Raw genomic sequence first — 23,840 nt, 5'->3', positions numbered from 1 at the left:
TGTGAGAATCCTATCAATGATAAGGAGAAGAAATTGCATTGTCTCGATGTCAGGAGATGCCTGTTACATTACCTGAATAGAACAGCTCACTGGAGGAAAACAGAGACTATGTTTACTCTATTTGCCGGAAAATTCAGAGGAAACAAGGCTTCAAAGGCAACATTGGCACGATGGATAAAGCAGACAATTACTTCAGCATATCAGACGCAGGGGAAACAGTTGAAATGTCCCATCAAAGCACATTCCACAAGAGGAATATCAACTTCCTGGGCAGAGAGGGCAGGGGCTTCTATAGATCAGATCTGCAGAGCTGCTACCTGGTCGAATCAGAATACCTTTGTAAAACACTATCGCCTGAATGTATCGGCGGGAACAGACCTTTCTTTTGGAAGGAAGGTGTTGCAGGCAGTGGTCCCTCCCTAAGACTAATATCTTGTATATCGTCGCATCCAGGGGTGCTGTCCAATGACGTTCTGGGAAAGACAACTTTACTTACGGTAACGTCTTTTCCAGTAGTCAGAAGGACAGCACCCCTGCAACCCGCCCTTTCTTGGGTGGAGTAACTATCATGTAAGTAATGGGCTATGGTCCGTGTCATCTATTGTATTAACTGAGGCTTTAGGGTAGGTTACTCTTACTTATACTGCTGCCTATCTGTTATGCAAATCTTTTATCTTGCAGTTCCTGTCCACGGTGGGGAGGGAGACAGGTCTCATCCAGGGGTGCTGTCCTTCTGACTACTGGAAAAGACGTTACCGTAAGTAAAGTTGTCTTTAGCACTTTACAAGTGCTTGATTCTGCGGGCGATTCTCATCTTCCACTCGTTTTTCTTATCTTTTTCCATTGTCCCCCATGCAGAATCGAGCGCGGAAATGATCGGGGGGGGAGATCAGATGTGTCGGAAATTATCTATTGAGCCATCTAAATGTCTCAGAATCTTTTACCGTGTATTCCCGGCATTAGTGGCAGAGGATCAGCAGGACAGCCAGGCAACTGGTATTGCACAAAAGGAAAAAAAAAAACATGGCAGCCTCCCTACAGTTGTCCTTTAAGCTATGAGTGATAATGCCACCTAGGAGAAAAAATTTAATTGCATATATATTTGTGTCCCTTGCAGTGCGTCGGAGGTATCCAAGCCAACACAAGAGCAACAGCGCATTACTGCAAGCACCGCACTTAACTCATGATGCTTGGGGTAATGAAAGTCTATGGGCGACGCACATAGTGTAAACGACAGAGCGCAGTGTGAAGCGGCGCACATGCGCAGAGCAAAGGGAGTATGTCACTGACCTGGGGGCAGCACTATGCAAACGACCCTGTCAGCGCACTTTGCCTTAGGGTGACATGATTGTCATTTTTTGGGCGTTGCGGGGAGATGTGGCAGGAGTATGGCATCCCACGGAAAAAATATGAATGTATTTTCTATGTGTGGACATACTGTACATCAACCTACTTCCTGTTTTGGTGGCCATTTTGTTTGTTTATAAACAAACTTTTTGAAACTGTTTTTAACCACTTTTAATGCGGCGAGGAGCGGCAAAATTGTGACAGAGGGTAATAGGAGATGTCCCCTAACGCACTGGTATGTTTACTTTTGTGCGATTTTAACAATACAGATTCTCTTTAAATAAGAAATTGAAGACATTTACTTTATTCATTTATCTTCTCCGAGATATACATCTGTACTTATTTTTTTTTTTTTTTGTACTTATTTTTTTTTTTTAAAGTATATTTGTTTCCGTTTAAGCAATACCAGTTGTCTGGCTATCCTGCTGATCCTCTATCTCTAATACATTTAGCCATTGCCCCTGAACAAGCATGCAGCAGATCAGGTGTTTCTGACATTACTGTCAGATCTGACAAGATTAGCTGCATGCTTGTTTCTGGTGTTATTTAGACACTTCCGCATCCAACTGCTGGTTGCATATAATATGCTGTAAATAATGTTTTAGAGCAAAGTGGAAATGCAGGGTTATATTCCGCTTTAAGTTGTCAACTGTAGACAATTTTCAAAGTGGACAACTGCAGCAAGAGGTTTATAGAGGATGCCATATTTATTCAATACCAGTTGCCTAGTAGTCCTGCTGATCTATTTGGATGCAGTAGTGTGTGAATAACACTAGAAACAAGCATGCAGCTAATCTGGTCAGATCTGACAATGTCGGAAACACCTGGTCTGGTGCATGCTTGTTCAGGGTCTATGGATAAAAGTATAATGCTGGGAATACACGGTAAGATTCTGGAGCTCGATTCCACGCCAGATTGTTTTTGACGCTTGATTCTGCGGGCGATTCTCATCTTCCACTCGTTTTTCTTATCTTTTTCCATTGTCCCCCATGCAGAATCGAGCGCGGAAATGATCGGGGGGGGGAGGGGGGGAGATCAGATGTGTTGGAAATGATCTATTGAGCCATCTAAATGTCTCAGAATCTTTTACCGTGTATTCCCGGCATTAGTGGCAGAGGATCAGCAGGACAGCCAGGCAACTGGTATTGCACAAAAGGAAAAAAAAAACATGGCAGCCTCCCTACAGTTGTCCTTTAAGCTATGAGGAAGGAGGCCTTTGTAAAACATAAGGAAGGGTTTTGAGAACACTGGGAGGATACTGTCACTAATTGCCCACATTTAACAGTGTACACACCCTTAAAGCTTATACAGTATTCTACATGGGAAAGTCATGTGGTGCAGCTCATCAGGGCTTAGCACTTGTGTTCAGATAGATCGTATCTTTATTCCTAAATTGATACCAAAACAACCCTTGCTTAATGGTGCAATTATATTGCATTACCATTTTTCTTGCTGAGAGATTGAAAGATTCCCAGGCTTTCTGTCTGACAGCAGTTTTCTGTTGTATCCACTTGTGCTGGGTGTAGGGCTGTATGGTTGCCCCTGCTGGTTTAACAACTTCCACGTAACTCCCTAAGCCCTCCCATCTCCTACCCCTGTGCTGCTCAAGTTTACTGATATATCTGTGGCCTGATTCCACTATTGGTGATCTGTGGCTGTACTTGTTAAATGGACCAGCTACTAAAAGATTAGATTCGCTAAAGGCCCATACCCACCTAGCGATATTTCCAACGATTTTCCAGATGAGCGGTCATTTACGTGATCTCGCGGTGTGGGTACGAGTACGCGAACATCGCTTAGCGGCGTGCAGCAATAACGACCGTCACATCAGATCTTTAAGATCCCTGACGACTGCCCGCTAAGTACCATGATTGCTTGGAGTCTCGTCGCGCCCGTGTAACATCATGCATGCCCACTAGCCGGAAGATGAATCGGGGTAGTGCTCGTCGTCGGGCGAGACGTCGCTGGATCCATCTCCCTGCATCGTGAGGTGAGTACTTAGCTTAATCTGGACTCATATTAATCATATTTTGACCATCACTAGGCAGTGCTGGTAAAAGGAGAGTGTCTATAAACAAAGGACAGTCCTTCCCCAGCCTCATGCAGCTCTGCATTGATATCTTTGTCATTTTTTTTAACCTTATGCTGTAGGCTTTGTCCGGTGTCACCCTGGACTGTCAGTACGTGTTTCTGGACTTACATGTAGATGCTTTATTTATAGCAACATAAATTCTCCACCCACTTCAATGCATTAGCAGCTTAGTAAAAGCATATAGCTGCAGGTCACTGCTCCAGTACATCAAGCAGTATAGAACAGAAAAGTATCTAAGGTCAGAAATATTTGTAGATAAGTGTTGCCACCTCTATACTTTCCACAGGTACTCCTAAATACTGCATGATCTGCTGCAAGAAAGATCTGTTATCAGAATGAAAAACCTTTCTTCTCCAAAGCTCATCAGTGTGAGAAGATTCTTTTGGCCGAGCTTTAGGGCAGCGTCCCCCAGCAATGGTGTCCTCCCTCATGGCGCATCTACACACTGCTGGCCAAACAGTGTAGCAGCTGGGACAGCACAGTAAGCTTGTTCTACCGGTTTTCTCTGAATGTAGCTGTGGGGTCACGGAGGAAAAAGCAATGTCTCCAGAAACGCCAGACTAGATGGGTGGGCTTTCAGTCTGGGTTCGAGCACCTCCAGGAATGAAGATGTCCTGACTGGGTGTGGTAAATATATCACACTCAATTCCTCAAGAGGACAGGTCCTGATTATTATCAAACTGTTATAGCATCTGTGCTTCCTTCTGACGCCCATATGTGCACAAGTTTTGCTTTTAAGATTTTAAAATTCAGTTTAGTATGGTATACAGGATGGGATACCGTAGGACAGTGCTGTCCAACTGGTGGCCCACACTTGCCCAGACTATATTTTGTGTAACCCCCTCCTCTGGCAGGCCCACCTCTTGGTCTTGCCTGGCTCTGTCTCCGATGTTTAGACTATATGCACTGCGCAGCGGTGTGGTGGGCGATGCACACATTTTTCAGCAAAGTGCAACACTGACCCATTCACTGTAGTCAATGAGATTAGCAGTGCAGATGGCGTGTGATCACGGACGTTATGTTCTGATCGCACAGCCCCCTGCACTGAGAAGTGTGAACAAGGCCTAAGAGGTTGACTTCTTGGTTTTGAATTTTCTTTGAATTGAAATATTGAGTCTAGATACCTACTCTAGTGAGTGTTTAAGAAATGTGCACTACCCACTGCCTGCATAGCTGTGCGCTTATATCACGCTGTTAGTGGTTTATTGACTATTACAGAAGTATGCTGGCTGCATGCTGAGTTTTGTCAGCTAGTACATGTTGGTTAAACTTGAGGTTTGAACAGAAGGCATGTGTCTGCTCTCTGGTCCTCAGCAGGAATGTAGATAATGCAATGACCTCTGCCCCAGTTTACAAGCACACTACATTTTACTACAGCTGTGTTGTCAGGAAGTATAGAAATCCTGACTATTCAGGTCTGTCCTTTTACATTTCATTTGTATTGCTTTTAAATGATTGCATATAATATTTGTGTGTGTGGATAGACAGACAGACAGACAGATAGATAGATAGAAAGATAGATATGTAGGTAGATTGATTTTTAAGCCCAATCTACACTATACGATTCTTTGTGTGTTTCGATTGCGATTCTATTTACGATCCGATTAAATCCGACATGTCCGATCGGGATTCAATTCCATTTGCCATTGCAAAACAATGGCAACTTGAATCGAATCGAATCCCGGTCGGACGTGTCGGATTTAATTGGATCATAAATAGAATCGTAATCGAATCACACAAAGTATCATATCGTGTAGATGGGACTTTAGAGCGTATTTGAGACCTGTTGATGGGGAACTGGGAACATCATTGTTTCTGTTTGCCAGCAGATAATTCACCATGTTTATAAATGATCAATCTGCTTAATCATGGCAGTGATGATTACTATTCAACTACAGTAATTACATTAAGATGGCAATCCACATCTCCATTTATTTGACAAGTTCCTTAGATCAGAAACAATTTTAGATGTGTCCACCTTTTAGTTCCGGTTCACACGGGCGATTTTTTTTGCTGATGTTAAACACTTTTTCTGCTACCAAGCAGAAAAGTGTTTCGTATTGTTTCCCGTTGGTTCATCGTCATGTTTGAGCCCCTAAGGGGTTACATAAGACCAACCGCTAGAAGTCTCTGAAAAATCGATAGACCGCAGCACTTGCACAACCGATGGTAAAGTCGGTGTGATGACCGATGCTATTCATCTCAATGTGGTGACATGGAGGCTCATGGCGTTAAATGACGTGCACGGACGCTGGCAGTCGCCCGTATGCAATAGATTGCAACTTTTATAGATGGGCTACTTAATGTTATGCCTTCATTGATAACACACTGTTCTTACATGATTGGTTTTGTCCTTCTCATTAGTTACAGCATCCTTCAGTTTACAAGTTTGTCAGATCACTTGTTGCCTCATCTATACGTATTACTGCGGCATCAGCCAATCCTATTCTTACTCCTATCATTACTCCATGACAAATCAGTTTACATAACTTCCCGTAGCTCTTGCTCCGCCCTCCTCTTCCTTCTCCATCTGTAGCCAGAAGCCCATTCAGGAACTGGCTCTGTACTGGCAGCCGTGGCAGAGGAGCCGTGTGTGTGTGCCAAGTCTCTGCTAAGCTGTGGCAGAAGATAGAGAGAAGAGCATCTCCGCAGCTACGGAAACCAAGTGATGTAATTGTACTCCTTTGTTACTGAATACAACTTGAAAGGGAATAGAGTAAAAGCAGTGACTGTAAATATTATGCTTTTGTTTTATAAAACACCAGCTTAATAGTCACAGGCTGATGATGCCTGTGTGGACAGGAGGGGTTGAAGTACAAGCTGACATTTGGACAGCTAACAGGCTTGTAAAGACGGATAAAATGAGTGGGCCAATATTAAAAAGGCAAAGACGACTTTTAACTTTTTAAATACTATCTAGACCCTCTGATGTTGTGCAATCCAAAATGTGCAGGTAAAAGAGAATGGAGTGCAGAGAATATGGCAGCGTGGAGCCCTGGGAGTCTCTGCTTGAAGACTTGGTTGATATGGTGAGAAGGAGGTTAGGGGGGTGAATGTCCCCTGGCAGGGATCGGGGCTTGATCCTTTTAACCGAGTTCTGTACAGGCTGTTGCTATGGAGAGGGGAGGAGGGCCAACGGAGCAGAGAGGGAGAGGGAAAGATCAGCCTTGGCCAAATCTATCTGCTGCCGAAGGTCGAGTAGCAACGCAGCGATGTGGGGTTAGGGTATAACTGTACACACACTAGATTCTCGGCTGAGACAGCCCCTACTGACTGCTTCCAGGAACCAGCATACATGTGTATGCAGTTTTAAAGTAAATCTGAAGTTATTCAAAAAAAAAAAAAAAAAGTTACTTACCTCAATGTGAAAAGCCTCTGAATAGTCCAGAGACTTCTGCAGTTGTCTTGCCCCTCCTGTGCTGCGAAGGGACCCTCTAAACCAGGGCCTCTCAACTCAGTTCCTCGAGTACCCCCAACAGTGCTTGTTTGCAGAAAACCACAAACATCAAAGCCTCGTACACACGCCTGACTTAAAGAGAGTCTGAAGCCAGATTTAAAATGGCTTTTTAGCTTATATTCAGCAGGGGCGTGTTTGCCCCTGCTAAAATGCTGCTATCCTGCGGCATAACGAGGGGTCTTCCGTGTGAGGCAGGGCTGCAGCTCATAGCCCTGCCTCACACGGAAGCACACAGGACAGCAAAATCCACAGCCAAGAAAGTCGTGGATTTTGCAGGGGGGATTTGGGGGGTAAAGACCCCTCGTTATGCTGCGGGATAGCGGCGTTTTAGCAGGGGCAAACATGCCCCTGCTGAATATAAGCTAAAAAGCCATTTTTAATCTGGCTTCAGACTCTCTTTAAAGGAAACATCTGGAAAATATAAAAAAAAAAAAAATCAGATTTACTTACCTGGGGCTTCCTGCAGCCCCTGGAAGCCCATGTGTCCCTCAGCTCCTCTTCAAGCTGGCCTCCTGGGGTTCCCACAACAGCAGCCGCCGACCCAGTCAGGTGCAGAGGGGGATATTGCAGAGGCTAGAGTTCAGGAGAAGGAAAGCCTGGGGGAAGAATGAGTTCCTGTGCCAGGTGGTTGTGGTGGGGATGAACCTGAGGGGAGGCAGTTGAAGTAGCGCCTGCCAGGGTGGGAGGGGTCGTTTAAAATCCTGTTTGCCCTTGACTTCGTTCTGGAGGCATGTATGAGGTCCAACAATGGCAGGGATGACCCTATGATCCTCTCCGCAGAGTTGGTGACTCTTTGAAGTTTGAGCCTATTGCTTGCGGTTGCGCCCACATACCGCACAAATGGATCGAAATAACTGTTGATGTGGCTAGTTGCATCACAGATAACTGGCAGATTCGATCATGGTGGAATCTGCCATAAAAAAACGAATGCGTGTACAGCCAGCTTTCACAGAGCACAGCATTCGGCAGCCGTGTGTGCCACAAAAAAAATAAACACGTGCGCCGTCAAAATATTCTACCTACGGTGACAAACATGCGCAGACATAAACCAGCTTTGCAGTACTGTGTGCATACTGGGTATTAGAGGCACATTTGTGTCTGAACTGCTTTATGGCCAGCTACAGCTATTTAGACAGTTTTATCAGTACTTGTACCTTGACAGAGGCGCTGAGCTTTGCACCAGACCTATTTGAGTTTTATGCTCAGTTTCTATTGTCTGATGAAGCTGGAGATGCCCACGAAACGCGTTGCACTTTCTGGAGTATATAAATTCATTTTTGTTGTTTTGAATATACACAACACTCGTGTGCGTCTGCTTGGAGGAGGTAAGTCCACCTCTGCCTCCTCTCATTTTGGATGTTTTAGAATATTTTATCCCTCTGGCGCTGTCTGCCTCTACAGTTCCTTAGTCCACTCTTGGTGGACGGGTGTTGCCTCTTATTTCCTTTCTACAGAGAGCGACTTCTTTTAATCCTGAGTGGGGACAGGTTTAATCTCCTCACCTGCTGATATAGTGGTTACCTGGACGGTAACCCACATTTGTGAGTATCAATAGATACTTGTCATATCCATATGCCAGTACATACTACACTATATTGGGCTCTCAGTGTCTATATTCTGTGTACTGTCTAAAGGTGTCCATAGCAGTAGTTATTTTCAGTGAAACTATAATTATTGAATTTAACTAGTTAACAACTGAGTTTTCTTTTTCGCCTTCAGGACCAGAGTAATTTTCACATTTTATCGCTCCTCCCTTTCTTTCACCAATAACTTCACTATCACTATTAATCACAACAAAATGATCTATATCTTGTTTTTTCTGCCACCAATTAGGCTTTCTTTGGGTAGTGCATCACGCTAAGAATTATTTTAATCTAAATGCATTGTAACAGGAAAAATAAGGAAAAAAATTTAAAAATAATTTTTTTTCTCAGTTTTCAGCCATTATAGTTTTAAAATAATACATACTACCATAATTACCGTATTTTTCGGACTATAAGACGCACTTTTTCTTCCCCAAAAGTGGGGGGGGAAGTCACTGCATCTTATGGTCCGAATACAGGGAGTCCCCGACTTACGAACGCCCGCCAATACGAACCGCCGCTTCGCCGCAATGTCGGGGACTCCCTGTGCAGTCCCTATGTCCACTCTTTGTCATTCTGTTTTACTCCGCCTGCCCTCCTCCCCTGTAATTAGCGGCAGTATCTATAATCTGATCTCCCCGGCACTGTGTAGTTAGTGGCAGCCATATGTAACCACCCCCCGCAGTGTAATTAGCGGTATCCGTATAATCCAATTAGGCGCCCACTTTGAAGTTAGTGGCAGCCATGTATAACCTGATAGTCCCCGCAGTGTATTCGCCGCATCAGCATATTCCATTGTCTCCCGCTGTGTAATTAGTGGCCATGTCTCGCCCGATCCTAAAAGTCCGGGCTGCTCAGAGACCTCTCCTATCCGTCATTCTTCCCCCTAGTGCCGGCCACCTGTAATGACGCGACATGAAAAGCCGGCAGGTTATACATGGCGGCCACTAACTTCAAAGTGGGCGCCTAATTGGATTATACTGATACCGCTAATTACACTGCAGGGGGCGGTTACATATGGCTGCCACCAACTACCCAGCGGGGGCAATTGGATTATACGGATGCTGCTAATTACACTGCGGGGGCGGTGACAAGCTGAGGACACAGGGTGACAAGCTGAGGACACACGGGCACAAAGTGAGGAGGCTACAGGTGGACAGATGGGGACACAGGAAGACACAAGGGGGATCGGAAAAGGACACGGGGGCGCAAGAGGTACAAGGGGGACACAAGAAGTACAAGAGGGCAATAATAATTTGGGTGAGAACATCCACAAGATGCCCCTGAACCATAGACTCACCAGGTTTAGAATATTTTTTCCCCCTGGCTTTTGTCCTCTAAACCTAGGTGCGTCTTATGGTCTGGAGCGTCTTATAGTCCGAAAAATACGGTAAAACCCACATATTTTATTTGCCTATTTGTGCCGGTTATTAAACTGATTAAATTATGTCCCTATCACAATGTATGGTGACAATATTTTATTTGGAAATAAAGGTGTATTTTTTCAGCTTTGTGCCAGTCACTAATTACAAGCACTTAAAAAAAGTAATATAGGTACACTTTAGACATGCATATTAAGAAAGTTTAGTCCCTACGTTAACAATTTGTGTAGTTTGTTTTTTTTTATGTCACTTTTTTTTTTATTTTCTTTTGAATTAAAGGTTTTATTTGGGTAACTATGGGAGGGTAGGTAAGGACTTAAAGTGATCCTTAGCCCTGGCAGATAAAAGTTTTTCACTTACCCGGGGCTTCCCCAAGCCCCATGCAGCTGTCTTGTGCCCTCTCCGTTTCCCGAGTGTTCTGCGGTCGCTGCTGTGGGTTAGTTTTGTTTTCGTCCGACTGGGAGTCGGCCCCTGGCCACGTGTATTCTTCTCCACCTTGCCACCATCAAGTGCGTCGCGCGCAAGTGCAGGACGACATGGGGCTTAGACGTGTTTATGGGGCCGGAGGAAGCCCCGGGTATGTATCAGAGCTTTAATTTAGCTCGTCTCTGAGTGTCTCTAACTTTAGACGGTATTCTTGTTTTACAGGAAGTAACACGTGTACGCAATACATTGATTTTTGTCGCTGAACGCCGGCACTTAGATCAGTGAACGGGAACTGTGTTCACTGATCTGTATACTAACGAATCACGACAAGAATGGTGCGCAGGAGACAACGGGAGCGTGCACAGCGGCAACCGTGGCGATAGACTAATATCTACATCCCTGGGTTTTCAGATGAAGTCCTACCGGATGTAGATATACCGCCTGCAGTGTGGAAACTAGTTAAATCTACTGAGACTCTGACATTTTCGATTTGTATATTGCATTACATAGCGATCGACAGTAGAATGGACATATCTGTTCTTTTGTGTGATGGATCTGGCGAGGCCACAGGGTAGCAGCAGTGTGTGGTCGATGTTTCCCATAGCTTTGTACTGTATTGGGCTTTACAGATGGTGAGGCCACAGGGTTGCAGCTGTGTATGATTGATGTTTCCCATAGCTTTGTACAGTAGCGGGCTGTACAGATGATGAGGCCACAGGGTTGCAGCAGCATGTAATCAATGTTTCCCATAGCTTTGTACTGTATCAGCCTGTACAAAACTAGCAGCTGCAGCAGTCAGACGAGATTTTTGCTAAAACTTTCTCTAACGATGAATGCCTGAAATGTATGGCTCATTTACCTAGCACAGTTGCATAATGTGTGTCAACTTAACTTTCTTCAGCTCAGCACATTGTTATCCACACTGATGAATACCTGGAACAGATCGACCTGAAGGCAATTTTACTTTGGAAGCAAAAGTTTGGACTTGTTCCCATGTCAAATCATAGAATGACCATGAGAGTCACATAACAAACAGTAACTTCTAAAAAGTGGTCAGGACAGTCCGTTCTCGTTTGCGGGTCAAGATAAATTCACTGTAACCTCCTCGGATGCAAACACAGATACTGCTAACGTGACATCCTCCTTGTGATAGTACTTGGAGTCAATATTTGAAGCCAGTAAGTAGATCAGGAAATTCCAAACACCTGATCTTTGTGCATGTTTTTTGAAGGAAATATAAAATAGTATTATAGCTATAGGTTTAGAACTAGTCATGAAATTTTACAGGATCAGCTATGGTGGGCTTTATTTTGCCCTCAGAACAGATCCTTTTTCAGTACTATTACTTCTACTGGAAAACAGAAATTTGTCTTCTTAAAACATAAGGTATTTCCCATATGAGGTGTCCCACAATGCCTCACTGCTGAATATGCAAATCATCTTTGTTGGCCCTCATAGCTAAACAAACCTCCAGAACCACTGGAATGCATTTTCAGCTTGTGATGATGTCATCATTGCATTCCAGCGGTTCTGGAGGCGTGTTTAGCTATCAGGGACAACAAAGAGATGATTTGCATATTTAGCAGTTATACATTGTGACACAACTCAGAAGCATACTCCAACCAGTATTATTGCAAATACCTTCTGTTTTAAAGAGGAACTCCAGTGAACATTATAGGCCCCGTTCACACTGCACGTGTTTCCAGCCGCGCTTTGGAAACGTGTGCAGGAGGCAGACATGCACGACATCAGACAGTGCATAGAGTGCACTGTCTGATGTTCACACTGCATGCGTTTCGGACCTATGCGGTCTGGGTACGCATGCTGCACGCATTTTTTGTAAAAACGCGTGGCTGTCCCATTCACTTTTCAGTGATGGGATCAGCCACGCAACGCACACAAACGCATATGGCGTGCGTTCGTACGCGTTGTGTTCCGCACACATGGCCATCCGCGTTTGTGATGTGAACGGGGCCTTAGTGTTGGCAGGTGATGTAGCTGCTGCATGGTTTTTGGCAGTTGGAAACAGCTGTAACAGCTATTTCCCACAATGCAACAAGGTTCCCAGACAGGAAACTGCCAAAAAAAGTTCGAACTTTTCTTGTGGGAGGGGTCTCTTGTGGGAGGAGTTTCACCACAATATCAGTCATACAGCGCCCCTTGATGGTCTGTTTGTGAAAAGGAATAGATTTCTCATGTAAAAGGGGGTATCAGCTACTGATTGCGATAAAGTTCAATTTTTGGTCGGAGTTTCTCTTTAAAGAAAACCTGTACTGAAAATTAAAAGTCAAAATAACCATACACAAGTCATACTTACCTCCCGTGTAGTCTACTCCTCAATCTCTTTCTCCTCTCCTGTGTCCTGTCTGACCACTGTGATCAATGGAATTCTCTGTCCTCCATTTTGAAAATGGCCATTACCCCATAACAGCTTCCTGGTCAGCACACAGTTAAACTGTAACATCGCCCACTTGAGCCATAGGGAAACATGGACACATCAGTTCTCCTCTCAGCTGTAACTGACAGCAACTGATAAATAACTGACAGCAACTGATATATTTCAGTTCTGACAAAATGTTGTCAGAACTGGAAGGGATCATTGTCAGAAGAAAATGGTGAGCTTCTGAGAGGAATGGAGGGCAAGGTAACTATGTAATGTTCATTTGAAGTTACCTCATGTGTTTATTTTAAATAATTTTACTCAGTACAGGTTCTCTTTAAGGCAAACATCTGTTTTAAGTCCTACCCCATAGATCCATATTAATCTATGCCATGCACTGATGAGGATCAACCAATCCAAAACAGTCTATGCATCTTGGATTATTAACAAGCTGACACATCCTTGCATTCCAGTGGGTCTGAAGGTGTGTTTAGAGCTTGCTGGGCAATCTGTACTTCTATTGGATAACATTGTAAATTCTGAAACTGCGAGCAGCATATTTAGCAGTACAGGTAGTCCCCGGTTAATGAAGGAGATAGGGACTGTAGGTTCGTTCTTAACCTGAATCTGTTCTTAAGTCGGAACATTGTGCCATCTCTGTCCCCTGTACCTCCTCTGTGCCCCCCTGTGCCTCCAGTGTCCCCCTCTGCGTCACCTCTGCCCTTTGTACCTGTTTATACAAGTTTAAAAAGCCATTTTATCTTTGATTTTTTTTTAAATTGATTTTCTCAAAAACTACAAGTCCAATTTGAAAATGTTTCTCTTTTTTTTTTTTACTTGTTCCCATGGAATCCATACCGTTCGTATCGGCAGGTTGTTCATAAGTCGGGGACTACCTGTATATGCAGAAGCTCGCTTGTCAGAGTGCATTTATTGTTTGGATGCAGTGTTCTCCCCATGCTCTCTTAGCCGGCTAGTTTTGGTGAGCACCCGGCTGTCATCGGCTCACCTCCTCCTATGCTGTAAGCAGAGTTGCTCACAGAAGCACTGGCCCTGCATTCTCTTATCTTGCCCCACCCAGCTACTTTTTCATGCCACCCGGTTGGTAAAAACTTTCTGGGGAGAACACTGAGATGTGTGGGCTTGTTTGAGAACATTGCATTATGCAAACAGGTTTTTGCCTGTACCAAAGTTAAGCTGGAAAAATTGGATTTTTGTACCTACCAGCTGTGCTACATGTCAGTTACTGAATGAGATCCTCTCTTTATGTGTTGTAGACACGTGCAAAGAGAATTTGAAGGATGTTAGTAGATATGTTGATTTTCTTTGATAGCAGTATGGGCACTTTGTGTACTTTTGTGACATTTAAATCTTGACAAATGATTCTTTTATTTTGATTTGAGTTTGGAAGGATTTGAACCTCTGTTAGGCTGGGTGCACACTATGACGGGCTCATGCCACGGATATTGGAGCATGTATTGTGGTTCCGCCCCATGGGTTGGGTGGTGACACTAATTGTAAAATATTGGTAATTTAAATTACCATTTATTATTGTGCAGTACCCGGCACCCACTCTCACTTGAATGCTCCTCTATAAATCCCTAACCCCCATGGGAACCTTTTTTTTGTTTTTTTTAAAGCCAGATACTTACCTAGGGAGAGAGAGAACGCTCTGATTACTATAGAGCCTTCCCGTTCCTCTCCCGATGCTCGTTCCATCGCTGGCTTCCCCATAGCAGTATTTAACTAAATTAGTCAAATACTACTCTCTTCTGCAAGCTTCGGAAGTCTTTTGGGGAGCCCGAGCGCTCCCAAAGATGGACCGCTCCATACTGCGAGTGCGTGAGGGAGGGCGATTGTGCGTGTGCATTGTGGAGCTGCCTGTCTTTGGGAGGACTTGGATCCTGAAGACTTCCAATGTCCCTTGCGGCGGGGGATTTGAAAGGGCAGCGGGAGAGGTAAGGCTCATTGGGACCCAGAGCCCTCCCTCTCCTTAGGTAAGTATCTGGTGTTTTTTTTTTAAATAGACTTTAGCTTTAACAACCCCCCCCCCCCCCCCTTTTAGGATGGATAGTGCACTTGTTAAGGGCTCCGCCTCTTACACTGGAGACCAGGGTTCAAATTCTTGCTTCTTCCTGTTCAGTAAACCAGCACCTATTCAGTAAGCAGACCTTAGATAAATGGTCCATATATTTCAGGTAGAAATTGCTCACCTTTCCCTAACGCTGCTATTGCCTATTTAGCGTGCTCGAGTGACTGCAGCTCTGGCACTTTGAGTTGATGCAACCCGGCTGGAATTTTTTTTGGGGGGTGAACACTAACTCTTATTGTAGGTGCCTAAACCCAGATAAGTGCCTAAAAAGACACCCCCCCCCCCCCCCCCCCCCACACACACACCTAATGTCCTCATTTCCTGTAAGTGCCTCACCTTAACCCCCACCTAATGCCTAACTTTTGTGCATATCGTGTTAGAAAAGTTGTGACTGGACTTTTTTTTACCTTCTCTTTATTTATAAACATATCATTGAAAATCATTTGAAAATCTGTTTGTTTTAGTTTAGTTTCTTTTTTTTTTTAAACGCTGCATTTTCTCCTGTTATTTCTTACAGCTCAGCACTGAAGAGCCACCACAATGGCAGAAGCCCACCAGGCTGTGGCATTCCAGTTTACGGTCACCCCGGAAGGTATTGACCTTCGGCTAAGCCATGAAGCACTTAAACAGGTCTACCTCTCTGGGCTTCGCTCCTGGAAGAAGAAGCTAGCCCGGCTCAGGGTAAGCAGCGCTGCAGGAGAATGTACTGTGTGTCCGACACAAAACACCCTGATTGGTTTAGCATGTTAGGCCAATGAAACAGTGGTAACGTGTTGAGACGCACACCCACATGTTTGATGATGAAGCTTGTATCAGGGATTTATTCTAAGGAATCAGCAGGCAAGCAGACTATTTTACTGTATTTGTTCTAGCTGATGAACCTTCACATCCTTTCACTGCGTGATTAATAGCGTCATAATAGTAAAATCAATATTGCTTTGTGTGTAGTTAATGGGTTTATCTTTTCTGATTTACAGAATAGTTTTATCACTGGTGTGTATCCTGCCAGTCCTTCCAGCTGGCTCTTCGTAGTGATCGCCATTATGGGGACCATGTATGCCCGTGTGGATCCGTCCATGGGAATGATCGGCAAAATCAAAGAACACCTGCCGATGAGGTACATGTAGTGACCCTGTAGTAACGGCCGCTGCCGCGTAGCCGATTTAATACCGTAACAGTTAAAATAATGTGCTAGTTTCTTGTCATTTTAATATAACCAGTAAAACCGCACCACCTATATAAACCACTGATCAGTCTCCAAGTCAAAATTACGCACAATGGGTTCGCAGGCAGAATTAGTCCAGCTTATGGTACCAAATACAAAAACCACCAATAGCGAAATACAGTTAAAAACATATTTCTCCAGCCTGTCAACTGGAAATGCACTTACAGGATTTTGGAGTTTAAAAGCGCATCAATAGTACTCAGAGCACAGTCCACCCGGGCACTGTTTGACATCGCGCGGCGTCCCGCTAACTATCCACCTCACCACATTGCTGAAAAGTTATTTTAAACAGAAGATGAAAAATGATCTCTTAGGAGAAAACTATGGAGAAAAGGTGACGTGAATAAGGGCTACAGTCTCTTTCCCCAGTACAGTGAGCTGAGGAAGCTGATAGTGAAGGCTGATGACTTAAAGGGGCACTTTGGCACATATTTTAAATTGTAAAATTTAAAATATGTGCAAACATGAACAAATAAGAAGTATATTTTTTCCAGAGTAAAATGAGCCATAAATTACTTTTCTCCTATGTTGCTGTCACTTGCAGTAAGTAGTAGAAATCTGAGAGAAGCGACATGTTTTGGAGTAGACCATCTCTTCATGGGGGGGATTCTAAGGATTTATTTTTAAAAGCACTTAGTGAATGGCAGTTGCTCTGTCCAACTGCCAAAAAACTGTATAGCGAGCAGGGAAGCTGGCCAGCATCATTGTTTAAAACCTTTTTAGGGAATATCTTTATAAAGAATAAAAGCCTTGCTGAGAATCCCCTATGAAGAGATGCACTAGTCTAAAACCTGTCACTTCTGTCATATTTCTACTACCTACTGTACAGCAACATAGGAGAAAAGTAATTTATGGCTCATTTTACTCTGGAAAAAAATGTACTTCTTATTTGTCTGTTTGCACATATTTGAAAATTTTTACAATTTTTCGCCATAGCAAGATTAAAAAAAATATTGCCACTGATAACAGACTTGAGCTTTTCCAGTCATGTTTGTGGATATTGTAGAAAGACTCATGTCAGCCCCATTCATGAATCAGTATTCTTTTCCTTTTGTCTAGTTCTTGGAACTGCTTATTTCTCCATCAGCCATGACAGTGGCTTCTGTTATTACATATGTATTCACTGTTATAAGATAATTGGCATTTCCCTTTTAATTGTTGATTTGCTAGCTTTTTAGAGCACTTTGTGGCAGTATTGACACATAATGTTTATTGTGCTTATCACTGTGTTATGGTAGTTGGTTAAAGTGGACCTGAACTCCTGCACAGGACACAAGGAAAACACTGTTTGTGTTTCGAGTGAAGAGCTGTGTTATTCCCCCTCATCTGTAATTATAAGTGTAATTTGATCTCTCAGCTGTGTCAGCACAGATATTCCTCTGCTAATTTGTAAACACTGGAGGTTCTAGTGGACCTGAACTCTTGCACAGGACAGAAGGAAACATAGAGAAAGGCACCCTGTATGTATTTAGAGAGCTTAGCCTGTCTGATTCCCCCTCATCTGTGACTAAGAACAAGTTGCAATTTGATTCCTCAGCTGTGTCAGCTGACTGCCATGGCAGTGAGCCAATAGATAAACACAGGATGTTAACAATATGTCTGCTTCCATGAAAGCAGGAAGTAGACAAAACTGACCATTTATTGCAGAATTTGTATCAGCGGTAACAAAGATTTTTTTTTCTCTAAAAGGTCATTATGCTGTTCCTTATCTTTTAGAGCAAAGAGGAAGTTCTGAGTTCAGGTCCGGTATAAAGGGATCCTGAGCACTCACTAAAAATGAGATAGTGACTTAACTGGGGCTTCCTCCAGCGTCCTCCTGGCTCCTCTCACGGCTGGTGGCTTCATTATGGGACGACTTCAGTCTGAAGTCGTCAGACCTGCTTCCCACTTTGTTACTTTGCGACATCACCCCGGCGTAAGAGTCCTGCGCATGAGCAATTCTCTAATATTGAACCACGCATGCGCAGGACTCCCACGCTGGCTGGCGTGATGACGCGTAGTCGGCCAGCTTGATGTCGCAAATTGAGGAACCCGCCAGCCAGGACCGGGAGAGGAGCAAGGAGGACGCCGAGGGACCTTGCAGCCTACGATGGGCTGGAGGAAGCCCCAGGTAAGTCACTATTTAATTTTTAGTGAGTGCTCAGGATCCCTTTAACCCCTTGGCCACTACATATTTATTGCAGGAGTTATTTTTTTTTTCTGCAAAGATTATCATGCTGTTGCTTATATTTTAGAGCAGAGAGGAAGTTCTAAGTTCAGGTCCGCTTTAATGCTATTTGATGCTGCACTCATAGAGAAACGATTTGACCATGAAAGCATTAATCTAAATCCCCAATTACTGCTGAACTTCACCTGCCTCCACAAAAATTAATGATTTATTTTTAAAGTATTTTAACAAGCTGTTTTCCGCAAAAGTCCTGTTTTTACGCTAGAACTGATTGTGAAATGCGTTGCAGTCGTTCACTTGGTTTGCCAACAGGAAGTGGCGCATGAGATTAATTAGACACACAGAAAAATATTGCACCCCCACAGACCAATTCTGTCTGTTTAATGAATTGCTGTAAAGACAATGTATGGATTGTCTAAATTTTACTTCTGGCTGTTCTGGGAAATTGAGAATTTTTGCCCTTGTTTCCTGCAAGTTTATTCAGATTTTGTTTAGCAGTGTATAGCATAAAGCCTCTGGAAAATTACATTACTAACCTCTCATTTTGTACAGTTTGTTTACAAAAAGTGTGAGGAGAAGCTGCAATACATTTCTATTGGTTTTGTAGCTATTCTGTTGGTAGGGCGGTAGTTTTGTTCCTGGGGCTTCTACCGGCCCCCTGCAGATGTCCTGTGCCTGCGCCAGGATAAACTGATCTACTCCGGTCCCCCGGAGTGAGCCAGTTTTATTTCTGACAACTGGCCAGTCGGTGGCCACTGCGCCTGCGCGGCCAGGTGCAGTGGCCACCGACTGGCCAGAAATGAAGTTTAAAGGGGCACTACAGCGAAAAATTGTAAAATTTAAAATATGTGCAAACATATACAAATAAGAAGTGCCTTTTTTCCAGAGTAAAATGAGCCATATATTACTTTTCTCCTATGTTGCTGTCTCTTACAGTAGGTAGTAGAAATCTGACAGAAGTGACAGGTTTTGGACTAGTCCATCTCTTCATAGGGGATTCTCAGCAAGGCTTTTATTCTTTATAAAGATATTCTCTAAAAAGGATTCATACAAAGATGCTGGCCGGCTTCCCTGCTCCCTACACAGTTTTTTGGCAGTTGGACAGAGCAACTGCCATTCACTAAGTGCTTTTGAAAATAAATATATCCCTGAGAATCTCCTATAAAGAGTTGGACTAGTCCAAAACCTGTCACTTCTGTCAGATTTCTACTACCTACTGTAAGTGACAGCAACATAGGAGAAAAGTAATTTATGGCTCATTTTACTCTGGAAAAAAATATTCATCTTATCTGTATATGTTTGCACATATTTTAAATGTTACAGTTTTTCGCTGTAGTGCCCCTTTAACTTGCCTGGGGCCGGTAGAAGCCCCAGGTAAGTTAAACTCCCCCCCCCCCCCCCCCCAGTTAAGGTTCCCTTTGCCTGCTTTGGGACTGGAGCCTCTGGTCTCCTAAACTTTAGGACCAGAGGCTCTGGTCCCATTGGCTCCTGATCAGCAGGTCAGGAGACAATTAAAATGGCAGCCAGCGGAATCGTCATGGCTGATTGCTGGGTGAGGGAATTGTTCTTCCCACTCACCCCGCCCACTCTGATGCTCTTCATTTGCCTTTCCATCTGATCTCCCCTCCTGATTCCAGTTTTGGGAGCCATATACTAACCTCACCATTATATAACAGAACTGAGTAAAAATAATGCTTAATTTTACCCTGTGTTGAACCTGGCACAGTGGCCACTGAAGGCAAAGCCTCCCCATTCTCACAAGGCTGCAGGGAGCTGTGTTGGGTCATTCTTCAGTTACAAGTACTTCCGACCGCAGGAGCCACCGTAGCCACACACCTTGCATGCCCTTATCCCACATCTTGCATGCCCGTACCCAAAAGAGCTCTGACTCCTCGACTCCGACTCCTTAGTCTAATACTTACCAGGACTGTGGATTTGGTACAAAAATCATCCGACTCCTCAATTTATGAAACCTCCAACTCCGACTCCAGGTACCCAAAATTGCTCCGACTCCAGCTCCAAATCCACAGCCCTGTTCATTATCATGTGCAAGGTGAGTGAGGCACAGCCATGTACCAGCTTGTCTGACCCTGGCAGGCTATTTGTTACTGAGGTTGGTAGGAGTGGGCTGTAAATTTTCAGAGGGCGTGGCCCTTCCCACTTTTCTCCCATATGATTGTAAAGGTGCCCATCAATGATGCAATCTTGACCATACAGTCTTACCAAATCTTTGTAGTTGAAGGGGAAACTGAGTAAATATAATCAGCGCTGGGGAGTCGGTACAAAAATCATTCAACTCCGGCTACTTAGTTCATGAAACCTCTAACTCCAGGTACCCAAAATTTCTCTGACTCCTCGACTACGACTCCACAGCCCTGAATGTACTTAAAATGGATACTTTAGGTAGTCTCTCATATTACTTAGAAGTGGTAAGATCGTACAATCTAGATTGTATAATTAATGTGCATCTTAAGCCAGTATCTGCTCCAGCACAGAGCTGTGTATGTTTGTGTGAGGGGGCTGGGAGAGCAGCTACAATTCTTCTGGTTCAGGATGCTCAGGGTACAGGGTTGGTTGTATTTGTTTGTTTTGTTTTTTTAACTATTCAGTACCAGCAGTCTCTGCCCCCTTAAAGCGTAATGAAACCCAGCATTTCTTCTTTGCTTTAATAGATTATCTACAGCATATTCTATACAACCAGCATTTTTTTTTACTAGAACAGAATTCAAAGGGTTAAACACAGGCCTTAGAAGCTCCCCTGCAGGGAAAGCTGGAGGAATCCTAACTAGAGATAATGTTATTTTGTGTTTAATTGTATCTAGTGAGAAATGTAAACAAACCCTTCTCTGACACTGCAGACTCTCCTGAAGATAGTGAGACAATCGGAAAGCATCAGAAAGCATTTATGCTTACATTAGAAGATGAATAAAGCAGTTATGAATAAAATAAAAAATCAGCTTTCAGAGCAAAAAAAGTGTACTTAGGGAACGTACAATTTCTAAATGAATAATAATACTTATGCACAAAAGCAAATATGATAACCGTATGGCAAATAAAAAGTAGGAAAACATGTTTTTATTGAATATTATGTCAGGGTTTTATAGCGCTTTAAAGAGAACCAGAGACGAAGCACCCTCATGTATTTTATTACATTTATCAGTGGGAACATGGCAGTAAATATCTACCCTGCTTTTAAGCTTGCCATACACTGGCACGATTTGCGCCCGTTTCGACAGCAGATTCGATCACTGGGATCGAATCTGCTGCCAATCGTTCACGCTACACACCGAATTTCGATCCATTCCGTCCGATCCCGTCGATTGCGCCGTGCGGAAAATAACCGTCGATCGCCCGCGGGTAAAGAGTGCATCGCTAGCGGCGTTCGAGTGCCCGACGACCGACGCAATAGAGCCGCATACATTACCTGCTCCGCCGGCGCGACTCCCGGGTCTCCGCTCTTCTCCGTATCGGCTCTGGTCTGGTCTCCTCCGGCATGCTTCCCTTCTTCCTGTCCCGGCAGGAAGTTTAAACAGTAGAGGGCGCTCTACTGTTTAAACTTCCCCCAGACAGGAAGAAGTGAAGCATGCTGGACCTGGAGACCCGGGAGTCGTGCCGGCGGAGCAGGTAATGTATGCGGGATGTGGGGAAGCGGCAGCAGCAGCACCACCACAACAGATTGTGAACGGTTTCAGGCTGAAATCAGTTCACAATCTGTTTGCAGTAAAGGTAGCCATACGATCCCTCTCTGATCAGATTCGATCAGATAGGGATCTGTCTGTTGGTCGAATCTGATGGCAAATCGACCAGTGTATGGCCACCTTTAGTTTCTTTATCTGCTTAATTAGTCTATTATCAGCTGTGATAAGAATCCCCGACTGGCTCAGTCTAGGTTTGACCTGGAATCATTATAGCTGAGTCACTCTTCTGTGGAGTCTTTTCAAGCCCAAGCCTGCCACCTCCTGGCTCAGATTTCCTGCTTTGCATACTGAGAGCTGTGATGACATGGGAGGGGCTGCTCCTGCTGAGAGAGAATCTCTGAAACGGACAAGTGTGGCTGCAATATGATCTGTGTGCTCTGTGTGCACTCTGCATAGATAATGATGATGACTGCAGTTTCATTCCTATGAGAGAGACTTCCTACAGGCAGCTGCACATCATAGCAAAATGAAAGAACACAGATGAAAGGCTGCAGCAGCCTTTCTCATATAGCCTAGACAGCAGCCTAGTCTCATATAGCTTAGACAGCACATCCAGAACAACTCATAACCCGGAAGCAGAAGGGATATGAGCCGGCGGCCATATTTGCTTTTTCCTGGAGCAATAACGGATAAAAAACACTAAAAAAGGCACACCAGAGCAGCGAAATTATCAGGTAGAGCATTTATTCTTTACAAGCTATTGACTGATATGTTTATTTTGTGTGAAACGTTCATCTCTGGTTCCCTTTAAGGACCAGAGACTACTGACCTGGTAAAACGGCGGGTACCGATGAATTGCCGCAATCATCCGTCAGTCACGCTGATCTGTCCCTGCCACAGATTATTCGCCCTGCCGTTTATATGACAGCAGAGCTGTGCGAGTAGGTCAGGAGCTGCTTTCATTGGCTCCTGATGCTGTCCGTCAATGTAAGCCAATGAAATCGGCTCCTGACGGCTCACTCAGCTCTGCCGTCATATAGCCGGTGGGGACAGAGGGGCAGGACCGCATGGCGACTAGTGTTGAAATCTACGTCCTGTCAGACCTGCGCAGCCACATGCAGGACGTAGATTTCAACTGCATCGGTCCAGAACCAGTTAAACAAGCGCTCTAGGGAGGCTGGTAAGTCTTTCACTTCGCAAACACTGTGTCACATTTGACCTAGATTGATTTAATGGGACAGTTACTTTATGTCAGTATGGTAAATGATTTTTGCCAAGTTGCATCATTTGAATTATGATTTGGTAATTTTTTTTCTCCCTGTCTTATCTGTGCAGTGGCTACCTCTCTCACATGGGACAGAGCATCATCAGTGCCCTCATCTTCTCCACAGCCCTGTGGTTTGCACTTATCATGACCATGCGCTACATACTGAAGCAGCTGTTATCTTACCATGGTTGGATGTATGAGCAACATGGCAAAATGTCTGCCACGACTAAACTGTGGCTGGTAAGAGTCAATGTGTCCATGTAAACCTACAGTCAGGTCCACAAAAATGGCAACATTGACACAATTCTAACATTTTTGGCTCAATACACAACCACAATCTATTTGAAATGAAACAGACATGATGTGCTGTAACTGCAGACTGTCAGCTTTAATTTGAGGGTATTTGCATCCAAATCATGTGCACGGTGTAGGAATTACAACAGTTTGCATGTGTGACTCCCACTTGTTAAAGAGAACCCGAGCTGGGTTTGAAGAATGTGATCGGAATACAGAGGCTGGATCTGCCTATACAGCCCAGCCTCTGTTGGTATTCCAAACCCCCCTAATGTCCCCCTGCACTCTGAAATCAGACATAGATCACAGCCACGCTGTGTGGCTGTGTTTACATCTGTAGTGTCAGTCTCGGCTGTGGCTGTGTTTACATCTGTAGTGTCAGTCTCGGCTGCTCCCCCGCCTCCTGCAGAGCTCCGGTCCCTGCCCCCGTCCCTTCCCTCTAATCAGCGAGGAGGGAAGGGAGGCAGGCGGGGACCGGAGTTCTGCAAGA

At 44.2% G+C, this 23,840-nt stretch overlaps 1 protein-coding gene across 5 annotated transcripts in view; it reads left to right on the top strand.

The window, feature by feature from the left end:
• The window catches only part of CPT1C (carnitine palmitoyltransferase 1C), a 103,933-nt gene that overhangs the window by 26,990 nt on the left and 53,103 nt on the right, over window positions 1-23,840 (top strand). For all 5 annotated transcript variants that reach the window (XM_068241339.1, XM_068241340.1, XM_068241342.1 and 2 more), the window contains exons 2-4: window positions 15,277-15,440; window positions 15,737-15,876; window positions 23,125-23,296. In XM_068241339.1, the coding sequence (XP_068097440.1) occupies window positions 15,300-15,440; window positions 15,737-15,876; window positions 23,125-23,296 (453 nt within the window). In that variant the 5' untranslated portion in view covers window positions 15,277-15,299. The remainder of the gene's footprint in view (window positions 1-15,276; window positions 15,441-15,736; window positions 15,877-23,124; window positions 23,297-23,840) is intronic.

This window comes from Hyperolius riggenbachi, chromosome 6, assembly GCF_040937935.1.
Source record: "Hyperolius riggenbachi isolate aHypRig1 chromosome 6, aHypRig1.pri, whole genome shotgun sequence".
In the NCBI taxonomy this organism is placed as follows: Eukaryota; Metazoa; Chordata; class Amphibia; order Anura; family Hyperoliidae; genus Hyperolius; species Hyperolius riggenbachi.
The sequence above is the reverse complement of the archived record's forward strand: the minus strand, read 5'-3'. Positions and strand labels throughout refer to the sequence as shown.